General features: G+C 45.4%; 1 protein-coding gene across 1 annotated transcript in view; it reads left to right on the top strand.

Moving 5' to 3' along the window:
* The window catches only part of LOC119950974 (NAD kinase-like), a 90,722-nt gene that overhangs the window by 18,773 nt on the left and 57,281 nt on the right, over window positions 1-14,668 (top strand). Inside the window, exon 2 of the mRNA XM_038774006.1 lies at window positions 6,836-6,919. Within this exon, the coding sequence (XP_038629934.1) occupies window positions 6,836-6,919 (84 nt within the window). The remainder of the gene's footprint in view (window positions 1-6,835; window positions 6,920-14,668) is intronic.

The raw sequence follows: 14,668 nt of genomic DNA, 5'->3' as shown, positions 1-14,668 counted from the left end.
TGGGTGCCTGGAATGCTTTGCCAGTGGAGGTGGTAGAGGCGGGTACGATAGCATTATTTAAGATGCATCTGGACAGATATATGAACGGGCGGGGAACAGAGGGAAGTAGATCCTTGGAAAATAGGAGACAGGTTTAGATAAAGGATCAGGATCGGCGCAGGCTGGGAGGGCCGAAGGGCCTGTTTTCTTTTTCTTTGTAATACCTGTTGTTTTAAAATCTAATATTTGAAACCATTTAACAAATGACTACTGACAATCCATGCAGTGCTCTTAAGCACGTCATCCTTTAAAACAGCTGAATCATTGTGATGTGATATAATGTCGGGTTTAGGCTGAGGTGAAGGAACGTTTGAAAAATAGTTCTGGGATATGAATCAGAAACCCAGCGAGCGTCCGATTGAACAAATTGACTTTCATTGGGTGCTTTCAGGTTAGAGAAGTGCGATTGGGAAAAGGGGCAAAACAAATAAGTGGATAAAATACTGAGTTAGTCAAATTAGATGCACAAAGAAAAATCGAGAAAGGGAGAATATTTTTTTAAAATTAAAGAATCATAGAATTTACAGTGCAGAAGGAGGCCAGTCGGCCCATTGAGTCTGCACTGGCCCCTGGAAAGAGCGGCACACTTCGGCCCACACTTCCACCCTATCCCTGCAACCCAGGATGTGTGGGTTGGTGTAATGCCCCCTGTGGTAGTGTCACCTCTGTGTGTATCGTGAATGCCCATTGGTCGTGTCCTATCTTGTTGACCTATTGGTTGAGTGTCTGTGTCATGTCTCTGGTGCTCCCTCTAGTGTCTAGCTAGTCTATGTGTATTTACATTAACCCCTTCTGTATCTACAGTGATGCAAATCACCACAGTGGCCATCTTTGTTGGTGATTAAAATCAGGGTTGCTCAAAGGGTTGGAGGACTTCAGGAGCTGACACACGTAAGAAGAAGAGAAGCCAGGGAGGGATTTGAAAATGAGGATGAGAATTTTAAAATCAAGATGTTGCTTGACCAGGAGCCAATCTGAATCAAGAAAGGGCTAAATGAGGATTTGTGTGGCAGGTGAGCTGAGATGGAGTGGAGCCGCGTGCCGGGAACATTGATGATGAATATATGTGGCTTTTCTTCACGATTTTCTGGGATTTGTATCAATAATAGTGGTGTGAAGATTGAACTTGCTGTTATTTTTACAACAATTTGTGGTTCGTGGAAATCAGGATGAACAGTCGGGTGTCTGTTGTACCTTCCTCGCCTGTATCCCCCCCCCTGTGTATTTTAAACTGTCTATGATAAACTGAGCATGACATTGGGGGAAATCTCCTCCCCTGCCACAGATAACGGGGTTCCCGATGAGGGGGGGGAATTGGCATAATGCTCCGGACCCTTGCTGGCGACGGGGTCAGGGTTCACGGCTGTGCGCCAGCGGGAGGATGAAAACGGGTCTTGGTGAACCATGTCCATCGACTTAGTGGGGCGGACGCCATATTCTGTGATCCTCTAGGCCGGGGAACACGGCAGCAGGAATTACTACTGGTATTCCCCAGCATGTCTCTGACTTGGTGGACCAGGCGGTGGGCCCTTAAGGTGGGCAGGGGCCTCTTTACTGCGAGGGCTCCATGTGGGGTCCCCGTATCTAGGGGTTCTCTTGCCGGGGGGGGGGGGGGGGGGGGGCGGTTTGGAGGTTGTCCCCCTCTCTGGGAGTCTCTGTGTAGGGGGGTTTCTGTCAAGGGGGTGTCACCTGTACTTGGGGAGGGGGGGGGGGAAGGGGGCCCAGAAAACCCGGTGATGGTGGGATGATGTGCGATGCTGGGGGACCTCTCTATTGGGCTGCCTGCTCAAAATGGCGGCCCAATATGGGGATTTCCTCGGGGTTCCTGGTCCTGCATAAATGTGCGCGGTTGAGGATTGGGAGTGCAAATCACCTCCGCTGGGAGAAGATAGTTTCCCAAACTGAGAATTACGCCCATTGTTTTCACGACTAATGTTTCACTGCACACTGAATTACTCCAAACAAATCCTAACTTTGTGGTCCTGAACGAGCAAGGGGGGTGGGAATGAACAATATCACACCAGGCAGGAAGGTTGGAAAGATCTTCCATACACCAATCACAGTGAAGATTTACCATCACCTTAACACCAAGGCTTGTTGCTTGGGTTGGCCCAGTTACAACGTTTTCTTCCGGCAGTTTCTGAGCATTCGCGCAAAGCTTTGCCCCCCCAACTCCGAGATCACAAAACCGCCCTCTAAACTCACTACTACCTCAACTGCACAGAAAACACGCTAGTTTCCTCAACAGCCTTACAGTATTTATAATCGGAGAGCTTAGAATACCTGTCTTCCACCTCTTTTACTCAAAAGGTTCAGCTTCTTTTCTGATTTTCTGTGTGTCACTGGAACCCCGAGCCATGGCAACGCCGTGTTTCTTTTCAACTTTGTGTTTTCCCAAAATTCATTAAACTACTAACCACCTTTTAAAATCCATCTCTTCACTTCCAAGGATTCTAAAACCTCATTAAAAATGCATGCATGCAAATGGGGCCTCGAGACATCCTGCCACTAAGCTCAAGAAAAATATCAATGAATCTGTAACCATGTTCCACCTTTCTTAAAACGCCAGCATCAACATGAATTACGGGCCGCGCAGTGGTTAGCACTACTGCCTCACGGCGCCGAGATCCCAGGTTCGATCCCGGCTCTGGGTCACTGTCCGTGTGGAGTTTGCACATTCTCCCCGTGTTTGCGTGGGTTTCACCCCCACACCCCAAAGATGTGCAGGGTAGGCGGATTGGCCATGCTAAATTGCCCCTTAATTGGAAAAAATGAATTGGGGTACTTTAAATTTATAAAAGAAATAAAAGAATAAACATGAATTAAACTGTTACACATCGTTCTGGACAGTGCGCACACATAATTAGTGATGCAGGTGTGTAGATCCTCAAATTCAAGAAGCATATTCCTGTTGGGGGTAAATATCGTGGTGAAGTTGCGGGAGAAATTCACTTTGGAAAGTTAAAAAGGCGGCACTTTGAGAAAATCCATTCGGGCAGAGAAGATTTAAGAGTAGATTTAATGGAGCGATTTTGATGAACCAAAACTCATCAATATTTTAAAAAGAAAATGCCGAGGGTGTGTGTGGGGGGGGGGGGGGGGGGGGGAGGAAATGGCACCGTGTACAGATGGGCTGAATGGCTATCAGCTCCTGTGCTGGAAGGTTCCATGATTTACAGAAGTGCTGTCCTTCGACATAGAAATTCTTCAATTTGCTGCAGTTATAATCTATTAAATTGCTCTTCAATTATTAAATTTTAATTGAACATGACACCAAAAGATTTGAGTCCTATGGGTAAGTTGGTGATCTGAACCTTGCGTTAATTAAAGCTAACATTGTGTAAATTAATGCAACCCATGTCTATTTTAGTGCAATTTTCCAGAGCATTCCTTAAAACGTAGCTTTTACTGGTATCGCTGAAGTAAATTAGTTAATTCAGCTTGCAATAAACATGTTGCCTGGTATGGAGGGAAAATCTTATGAGGAAAGGCTGATGGACTTGAGGTTGTTTTCGTTAGAGAGAAGAAGGTTAAGAGGTGACTTAATAGAGGCATACAAAATGATCAGAGGGTTAGATAGGGTGGACAGCGAGAGCCTTCTCCCGCGGATGGAGGTGGCTAGCACGAGGGGACATAGCCTTAAATTGAGGGGTAATAGATATAGGACAGAGGTCAGAGGTGGGTTTTTTACGCAAAGAGTGGTGAGGCCGTGGAATGCCCTACCTGCAACAGTAGTGAACTCGCCAACATTGAGGGCATTTAAAAATTTATTGGATAAGCATATGGATGATAAGGGCATAGTGTAGGTTAGATGGCCTTTAGTTTTTTTTTTTTTTTTTTTTTTTCTTCCATGTCGGTGCAACATCGAAGGCCGAAGGGCCTGTACTGCGCTGTATCGTTCTATGTTCTATGTTCTATCAATTAAGGATAAACATGCCACTTTTAGTGTTTTATTTCTTACTCCGAGCATAGGAATAGAAGGAAGACATTTAGTCCATAGAGCCTGTTCTGTTCTGTCATGCAAGATGATCAAGATTTATTTGTGATCTAACTCTATATACCCACCTTTGCCCTATGCCCCTTAATACCTTTTGGGGGGGGGGGGGGCAATAATCTATTAATTTCATATTTAAATGTTTAAGTGCAATTTCCTGCCAGCCTAGATTGGTACCATAAATTGTGATCCTGACCATGCATAGTTGGCAGCAACACTGCTCTGCACTGCTGCTGCTAGTGTGTATTTGTAGGTGCGCGCGCTGTGTGTATTTGTAGGTGCGCGCGCTGTGTGTATTTGTAGGTGCGCGCGCTGTGTGTATTTGTAGGTGCGCGCGCTGTGTGTATTTGTAGGTGCGCGCGCTGTGTGTATTTGTAGGTGCGCGCGCTGTGTGTATTTGTAGGTGCGCGCGCTGTGTGTATTTGTAGGTGCGCGCGCTGTGTGTATTTGTAGGTGCGCGCGCTGTGTGTATTTGTAGGTGCGCGCGCTGTGTGTATTTGTAGGTGCGCGCGCTGTGTGTATTTGTAGGTGCGCGCGCTGTGTGTATTTGTAGGTGCGCGCGCTGTGTGTATTTGTAGGTGCGCGCGCTGTGTGTATTTGTAGGTGCGCGCGCTGTGTGTATTTGTAGGTGCGCGCGCTGTGTGTATTTGTAGGTGCGCGCGCTGTGTGCGTATTTGTAGGTGCGCGCGCTGTGTGCGTATTTGTAGGTGCGCGCGCTGTGTGCGTATCTGTAGGTGCGCGCGCTGTGTGCGTATCTGTAGGTGCGCGCGCGCTGTGCGTATCTGTAGGTGCGCGCGCGCTGTGCGTATCTGTAGGTGCGCGCGCGCTGTGCGTATCTGTAGGTGCGCGCGCGCTGTGCGTATCTGTAGGTGCGCGCGCGCTGTGCGTATCTGTAGGTGCGCGCGCTGTGCGTATCTGTAGGTGCGCATTTCTGAACCAAATAATGTCAAATTCACATGTTCTGAGCATAATTAAGTGAGTTTGGAGTGAGTGGTCACAATGATGGGTATTTTAATAACTGGGCCATAGGAATATTGAAGGGAAATATTGTCCTGAGTTGTTCTGGATTTATTTTGTGGCAACAATTACTAAACTCTCTTCTAGATTTAGTGCATTGTAAAACCTTGGCACAGCTGCTGTAGGTTTCCCATCTGTGGCTGCTGAGGTGTGGGATGAGATAATCTATTCGCTATTTTAATAACTACACCACATTGGATGCAAATAGTGAAGACATTCACTCTATCCTGGGTCATTTCTAATTCCATTCTGTTTACTGAATAATGTGGCCCAAATATCTTTGGTCTTTTCTCGTTACTGTAATACTTTTATATTTATAAGTATCCAAAGTAAAATATAGTTTTTCAGTTCATTTGTGTAACTGGTCTGAAGTTAAGTTTAGCTGCACCATCAATCTCCGACTTCTGGCAATTTTGTGCAGGGATTTTTGGGATCTGGCTGAGCGTATCTGGATGGGAAACAATAAAGACTCGAACACTCATCCTTATGGGATGAGAAAACACTTGCCATTTTCTATCTGGTTATTTTCCATTCCACGTTCTCCAAGAATCCTTTCTCTTTATTATTAATTCACAGGATGTGGGGATTGCTGGTTAGGCCAGCATTTCTTGTCCTTGCCTGATTGCCTTTGAGAAGGTGGTGGTGAGCTGCCTACGCTGCCTTGGACCGCTGCAGTCCCTGTGGTGTAGGTACACCACAGTGCTGTTAGGGAGTGAGTTTCAGCATTTTAACCCAGCAACAATGAAGGAACAGCGGTTGGAGTTCCAATGTCAGGATGGTGTGTGACACAGTTCCCATGTGTCTGCTGTCCTTACCCTCCCAGGTGGTACAGATGGGAGTTTTGGGAGGTTCTATCAAAGGAGCTTTGATGTTTGGCTGGACTGAATCTTATAGATGGTACGCACGATATTATTGGTCACCTGAAAGAAATTAGGAAAATTTGGTGGGCTGGATTCAACTTTTCTAGTTCCATGTAGGCTGTTCTTGGTTAATAAGTTAGCGTCTGGTTAGTGTTGGTTAAAAGAGCAGCGCTCTCTCTACTAAAGAAGAAAAGGCCATATCTCCGTAATCTTACAATCTGTGTTGACCGTAAATCATTTATTGCAACAAAATTATTTAGTTAAGAGTTTGTTTATGAACCATTTGCAAGTGAACAGCCAATAGGTTGACACCTTAAATACTTCAAAGCTGCCTCGGGATAAATAGTCAGGTGGTGACTTTTCCACTTTGGAAAAGGAATCCGAAGCATTTCTCCCCAGGGAAAGGAGTTTTTTCCCCCCAAACTCCTGTTTGGTCTCGCACACGATGTTGTAACAGTCTATGTCCATGGGTCAGGTGCTGATCTGGCGGTAAAACCACAACATGGAAATTCTTTTGGAGAGGTTATCTCATCACCTGTGTTTCAAATCACATGGTAGTAACGTGTTGACATGCAAAGCTCTATTACACCTCCCCAGGCATTTTATAAATCAAAATTGTTTGAAACTGTGTGTGGGCTCATGCATTCTGGAGCCCTGAGGGGGTGCCTGTGAGTGAAAGAAATTAGAAAGTGACATATGTGCTCTCCAAACTTCATTTCAGATTAATGTGAGAAAGCAAATTCTTCTCCTTTTTAAAAAAAAACGTACTTATTGAAAAGATCACTTTGCACGCCCCACCCTCGCTCCGCAACAGAGATGTGTCTTTCCACAATACCCCTCAGAAAACTTTGTGTGAAAGTGGTTTATTTTTAAAGACTTGTGCATTTATTATTTTGGATGACCCTGGTTTTGCTTCAATCACTAGGCGGACACGATCACTTCATGGACCCAGTCCGGCCACAAAGTTTGGACCAAAAGCTTGCATGCTACAGAATCCAAAGGCAGTGATGTAAGTAGCTGGGTTATACCAAACTCCATTTGCAAACGTCCAGTTTATTTTCCTAACATGAGCTATACACTTTTCATGTACATTTGGTTTTATTTTAACATCAACTCATTTTAGAGCAAACTTGAAATTTTTTTAATGTTGTGTTTGCTCTGACAGTCATCTTTGGAAAAGAATGTTCCGCGTGTTAATTAACGGACTGCTCCGTACAAACTTCAAGATCCATGTTTTTCCACAAAGCACTGCTGATGTTACCCTTGAGTATAATACAAAACTCATCATTTAATATTGCAACATAGCCAATATATAAGATGCTCCTGTTGTCATCAGGTTTGACTAAAATTATATGGTGGTCATTTCTTACACGTAAACTCTGCTTTCAAACTAATTTTCCACCATTAATGTGACAATCTTAATTATCGTGCCTCCAAGTCACAGCAGACATAATGAATAACTGCTATGTTAAGCCGACAGCCAAACTGTTCATGTAAAACCTTGGAGGAATTTTTTTTTAAAAATTCTTTCTTTCAACATTTTCTCCCAAATTTACACACACCAACAATAAACAACCAGCAGTAACAAATATGTCAATCCCCATATCACAACAGCGATCCCATCCTCCCACTAAACCCCCAAAACATTCGCCCACATTTTCACATAAACAAATGACAAAAAGGAATCAGGAATCACCCATAGTCACCATTAACACACCCCCCCCAACTAATGTTCGATGTTATCCAGTTCCTGAAAGTGCATAATAAATAATGTCCATGACTTGTAGAACCCCTCCATCCTTCCCCTCAGTTCAAACTTAACCTTCTGAAGAGTCAAGAATTCCAGCAGGTCCCCCCACCACGCCAGGGCACAGGGTGGGGAGGTTGCTCTCCATCCCAACAGGATCCGTCTTCGGGTGATCAATGAGGCGAAGGCTACAACAGCTGCCTCCGCACCCGTTTCCAACCCTGGCTGATCCGACATCCCGAATATGGCTTCCCAGGGACCCGGGTCCAGTTCCACATGCACCACTTTAGAAATGACCCTAAACACCTCCTTCCAGTAATCCGCTAGCTTTGGACAGGACCAAAACATATGAACGTGATTAGCGCCCCCCCCCCCCCCCCCCCCCCCCCCCCCCCCCCGGCAACGTTCACACCCATCTTCTACCCCTTCAAAGAATCGGCTCATCCTCGCCCTCGTGAGGTGTGCTCTGTACACCACCTTCAGCTGTATCAGCCCCAACCTCGCGCATGAGGTGGTGGCATTTACCCTCCGGCACCTCACACCAGAACCCCTCCTCTATATCCTCTTCCAACTCTTCCTCCCACTTTGCTTTGATCCCTTCCAGTGGTGCCTTCTCCTCTTCCAAAATAGCTCCGTAAACCATTGACACTACCCCCTTCTCCAGTCCCCCTATCATCAGCACCTCCTCCAGCAATGTGGAGGCCGGCTCCACTGGGAAGCTCTGTATCTCCTTTCTGGCAAAATCTCGAAACCCCAAGAAACAAATCTTTCAGTGTCTTAATCCCCTTCTCCTCCCATTTCCGAAAATTTCCATCCCACCTCCCTGCCTCAAACCTATGGTTCCCCCGAATCGGCATTTCCCTTGACCCTGCCCCCAACCCGAAATGTTGCCGAAACTGCCTCCAAATTCTCAGTGAAGCTATTATTACCGGACTCTCTGGGTACTTCCCCGGGGCTGCCTTAGAGGAATATTAATAATGATCTAATCACAAGGGCAGCACGGTGGTGCAGCGGTTAACACTGCTGCCTACGGCGCTGAGGTCCCAGGTTCGATTCCGGCCCCGGGTCACTGTCCGCGTGGAGTTTGAACATTCTCCCCGTGTCTGCGTGAGATTTGCCCCTGACAATCCAAAATGTGCAGGGTAGGTGTATTGGCCACGCTAAAATTGCCCCTTAATTGGAAAAAGAAAATTGGGTACTCCCAAGTTTATAATAAAAATACTAATCTTTTTTATTTTTTTTATTTTTATTTTTTATAAATTTAGATTACCCAATTATTTTTTCCAATTAAGGGGTAATTTACTGTGTCCAATCCACTACTCTGCACATTTTTGGGTTGTGGGGGCGAAACCCACGCAGACACGGGGAGAATGTGCAAACTCCACACAGACAGTGACCCAGAGCCGGGACCGAACCTGGGACCTCAGCGCCGTGAGGCGGTTGTGCTAACCACTAGGCCACCGTGCTGCCCTTAAAAATACTAATCTAAGCATAGCTTAAAATTGCTATAAATAGTCTGTTCCAAAGCAAAGTTTCCAAAGCATCTGTGTATGTTGAAGATGGGTTAGTATCTGCCTTCTATTTTAACAAATTGCTATTGCAGGCCGCCATTTACATTCTTGTTGCTCAAGCAATAACACATAAGGCACGAAACTGGTCAGAATTCAATCTAATGCTTGAGATTGTGGGGAAGGATAGTTGTGAACTCCTACTGGGAACGGTGCAACGGCCAATAAGTCATAAACAGGACAACAGGAGAATGCCCCTCAATCATTTACACCTACCTGAGATGGCAAATAGAATCTGACCTCATGACCGACATCAGCGGTGCTCCCGCTCAACTAAGGCTGAACACCAATGACTTTTAAAACTCCTATTATATACTGTGGCAAAATATATCCAGAGTGATACAGGGCTGTGGTCCTGGTATATATTATGAGCGAGGTTTCTGTTCCCATGAGGCCAGCACAGTCTTGCAAAATGACCTCTTTATGTATTTTGAGAAAATCATGAACTATAAATATGATGTGAGACCTATGGGCGGACAGTGCTGTAATGTGATTTATCTCTGTTTGCTTAGTTGATGGCCTATTCATTTCTATTTGAAAGTTGAGCTGTGTTCCCAGAGCATAGACAACAGACCAATTGTGATGTCTGCCGCCTCAATTAACAATCCACTTCCAACGAATCTACTAACAACAACAAACCATGCACTGAATCAGGAGCTGGGAAATGTTGGTAACAATCACTAAGTCACAGGGCTACACATTAATTTATTCTCTTTTGTTCATTCCCTCCCATTGCAACTTATCTTTGTTCATGAACGGGTACCATCGAGGTGCTAGTCATTATAGTCGTTGTATTCACAAGATCCCCTTTTGTAAGTGACCAGGGAACAGATTTCATGACTGTCGAGGTGGTGGAACAGGAAATCCAGCAAGTAATTGAGTAAAAAGAGATTATACGTTTTCTGAAGTTACAAACGGAATATAAGTTGCCAGCGACTACTTTCAATAATAGTTTACAAATGAGGTATTTCCTGTTGGATTTACATAATTGGAGGAAAGTACATACCTGGACAAATTGGCATGTTATTGACATCATGGTACAGAATCCTTACAATTAAGCACCCCGACACAAACTTCCCCATCAACCATTCCTGTACCAGCCTCCCCGAACAGGCACCGGAATGTGGGGACTAGGGGCTTTTCACAGTAACTTCATTGAAGCCTACTCGTGACGATAAGCCATTTTCATTTTTTTTTCATATTGGAAGTCCCTGTTTGGTGACCAATTAAAATAGAGAAGATTGATGTGGGAAGGCAGCAAACACATTGAGAGACTCTAGGACTGTGCAGAGATAAAATCGAGGTGTCAGAGAAAATTCTCAAACCTCCCAATAACCCATCTGTCCAACCCTTCGAACGCTGCCTGTCCCACATGTGGCAGTGTTCGCATATTGCGCATTGTGCTCATCAGCAATCGCAGATCCCATCAAACCACAATACATACAAGTCACACTCGAGCCTGAGGGACTGCCTTAAGTTCATCATATTTGGTTGGACTTTAATCAACCCCTAAAGATTGAGCCGGTTCAGTGTTTCTGGGTTTATTAGTTTATTATTTATTAATAAAGATTCTTGTCATTATTGCATCGCCGTGTTGCTAGATCTGCCCGTGACTGAGCTGACCAGGGTTCAGATCACAACTCCAGCCAGCCAAACACTGCCAAGAAGGAAATGCAACAGCAAATTCCCTGGCATTTGAAGCAGTTCCAAAAAATCAACAGTAAAAACACTTTTTCTATCTGGATCTTGTGGTTGGATTACTTTCGAGAGGGGAAAGAGAGATTGCTGCATGATATCGGGATAGTAGAACCCGATTTATTGTGATCTTTGCCTATTTCCTCCTCAGTGCAGTGGAACTGACGCACCAAGACCTTCAAAAATACCAACTGTGTCGGAAATATTGTAATTTTAGATTATATGTCATTTAAAGGCGAATTGTGAAAAAGATTCGCCTTAACGAGTGCACTTTGGTTAATATTTGCCATAAAAATCTCTTTCCAATAGCAGTGATGCCACTGTTTATTATAGTGTATAATTTTGCATGCTTTAGTTCTGAACGCACCCTCTGAATTAGCCCCTTTTTGGAGTAGTGGAAGTATTTTTAGAGAAATTCTTTGTATTGGATTGGAAGGTGTAGCAGAGTTGAGGTGTTCACACGCAACACTGCAACAAACTAAAGGGATGTTATTGGCAGCATGGGGTCAGCCTTGAGGAACCGTCGTGCTGTGAGGTGAGCTGGATGGGTTAATGTTCTCCTCCTTGAACGTTGATTTCTTGCATTCAACATGTGATGAATTTCTGACCCTGATTAGTAATTAAGGCAAGTACAGGTCGAGGACACGTATGTCCAAGTCAATAGCGGGTTCCTTGTTGAAAAGAACCTTTTTCTTTCTACTTTTCTGGAGAATTGTTTGTCACTGAACAGCTTAAGAGGAGAAAGAGGAACTTAAAATGGAGCAAAACAAAAGGATTTGAATAAGTAAATGGCCATGAGGAAGTTATCTAATATTCCAAATAGAATTTAATTATTTGGGTAATTTGCCTGACAATGTGGACACTGAAACATTCAAATTTGTGTCTGCTTTCCCCACACTATTAGGGGTTTTATTTTGTCTGATCTATTTCAAACAATGAAGCACATTCCATCAGAATATTTGTTATCCTGATTCTTCAGCCAAAATATTTTGATATTGCAATAACATATTTAATCTGTAATTTGTTCAAAGTTTGAACCTCGGAGGACAAGGGCCTTTACTTGAAACGCTGACTGACATTGGCTACAGTTATTCGCCTTTTCTAACGGAGACCAATTTCAATTTTGTAAAGTTTCTGATTGTTTTCTTTTCTTATTTTATGTTGCAGTTTTAAACCTCTTTTTCAAAATGATGGGACTTTATAATGGTTTGAATTTTCCAGTCATCGGGATTCACTTTTCCCAGCGGCGTGGGGTGGTTGCAATGGGAAGAAGTCCCATTGCCAAGCGGCGGGGAGATAGAATCCCCCCGCCTGCAGACGGCACAGTCGAAGAACCTGTCGCTGGGGGAGTGGAGAATCCAGCACACTGTTGCTGCTTTAGGTATTTTAACATTCCAAAGTTCTAATTGCAAAGTTACTGGGCGAGGTTAGAAACATAGAACAGAACAATGCAGAAGGAGGCCTTTCGGCCCATCGAGTGTACACCGACCCTTAGAAAGAGCACCCCACTTAATCCCAAGCCTCCAACCTATCCCAGTAACCCCAACTAACCTTTTGGACACTAAGGGGCAATCTAGCATGGCCAGTCCACCTAACCCGCACATCTTTGGACTGTGGGAGGAAACCGGAGCACCCGGAGGGAAACCCACGCAGATATGGGGAGACCCCCGCACAGGTTGTCCGACAACCTCACTTCCTGGTTGCTATTTTGATGAGTCACTCTGATCAAATATGCTGGACCGCACCCTGTTACCGAGTTGGAATTATTTGGAAATGGCGTATTGTCCCTGCCACCTAATTATCTAGAAAAAAAATGTTCGATTTGCATGTTTAGCAATTGCTAACCTTGACTCAGTTTGGTATCTTTTTGCTTTTTCCCATTTGTACGTAATTCACCCAAAGACTATGTCTGCAATCTCCAAAGGAAACAGCTTGTTTCTTTTCACCTGGCTTATGTTTCTTTTCATGTTCCAGGTGAGCAATCCAGCCAAACCTGTCTGTTGGGTCACAGACAAACTTCTAGCACTGCCCTGTGTTGTTTTGTTCAGTCTGTCACTTGTGCTGCAAGTAATGATAAAACCTGGATTTTAAAAAAACATGTTAGCTGATATTTATCCAACTTTACTAGTGGAACAAGTAGTACTGGAATCTGAAGGACAACAACCATTTGCATTAATAGCACCAGCACGGGCCCCGGCATTTAACACGAATGTTACCAAACTCGAATAGAAATGTTGACACTCGGATGCAGTTTGTCCAAAACCTTGGTTAAAGGTGTAAAGAAGGAGCGAGGTTCTGCACGGGAATCCCAGGGCTTCAGGCCAAGGCAACTGGAGGTACAGCCATCAGTAATGGAGGGATTAAAGTTCGGAGTATGTGAGGCCAGAATTGGAGGACTGCAGCTATCCCAGCTTATTGTGGGGCTGGAGGAGGTTGCCGAGATAGGGAGGGCTTGAGGTCCTGGAGGGATTTGGAAACCAGGGTTAGAATTTTTAAAATCAAGGTGCGCCTTGAGCTGGGAGCATTTTGATGAGCACAGAGGTGATCGGTGACTATGGCCTCTGCTGTGCATTAGGACGGGGACAGTAGATTTCTGGATGAGCTCCAACGAAGATGGGAAGTTGGCCGGGAATGATTTGGAGTATTCCAGTGTGGTAACTCAGGCACGGATGAAGGTTTCAGCAGCAGGTATTCAGTAATGTTACCGAAAAGTCAAATTGGCACCTTTGGTTATACCATGCATCAGTGGCTGGGTGCTGTTCTCGATGCCAAGCACCATACCAGGGTTATCAATGGTCTCGTGCAGCCTCGGGTATTTGTCAGGTAGAGGGGTGGAGACGCTGGATAAGGAACAGAATTGATGGCCGCGATTCAGTGGCTGCAATGAGGCCATTAAATAGTGGACGAGACCAAAAACGAAAACCACGGCAGGCGCCAATCTATTCATGATCCGACCGGCCCAGTCCCGTAGGTGGGATCCTGCTGTAGCTGGCAAATATCCAATAATCACCACAAAGCCCAACCTCCATACAATTAACCGGAGCCACTTCATCTAATCGAATCTAATCTTCACTTTATCCAACGGTGCTCCTCGATCTAATCGCCTCCCCAGCGAGTGGTTACACGGCCGCCGATTAGTACTTATTTTTAAAAAGGTGAAACCGGCCGAGGGCGGTTGGGTGGGGTTGCTGCAGGGTCCCGAGGAGGTGAGTACCCATCCTCTATGACAATGTGCCCAGGCGCACTGGCTTGCTGTCCTTTGTACTCTGAGAAGTGGGGGCAACGGGGGTGGGGCGGGGCGGTGTCGGAATTGGAACGGGGGGGGGCAACTACACACAGGTCCACCCTGCCAACCCCTGGATCATGTGTGCAGATTCCAGGAGCCATCCCTGCCTGTCTGCCCCACAGACCGCCCGTAACCCCCACGGACCACCCGTAACCCCCCCCCCACGGACCACCCGTAACCCCCCCCACGGACCACCCATAATGGGGGGGGTCAATCTGACTTAATGAAGTGGGATAACCACCTCCTGCCCTTGGTGGGCTGGGTCCACACAATTGAGATGAATGTGCTCCCAATATTTTTACTTCTTTTCAGTCAGATACTTTCAATTTTCATGCAAGGTGTTTCCCCCTTTCCCCATGACACCTTTTGCCTTGTTGAAGAGGATTTTGTCTTTGGCTGGGCCCGGTAAGGGGACGATTTCATACATCGGCCAGACCCTATCAGTGGATTCGGCTGAGGGGA

This window comes from Scyliorhinus canicula, chromosome 16 (genome assembly GCF_902713615.1).
Source record: "Scyliorhinus canicula chromosome 16, sScyCan1.1, whole genome shotgun sequence".
NCBI lineage: Eukaryota > Metazoa > Chordata > Chondrichthyes > Carcharhiniformes > Scyliorhinidae > Scyliorhinus > Scyliorhinus canicula.
This window is presented reverse-complemented; position numbering and strand designations above follow the sequence as displayed.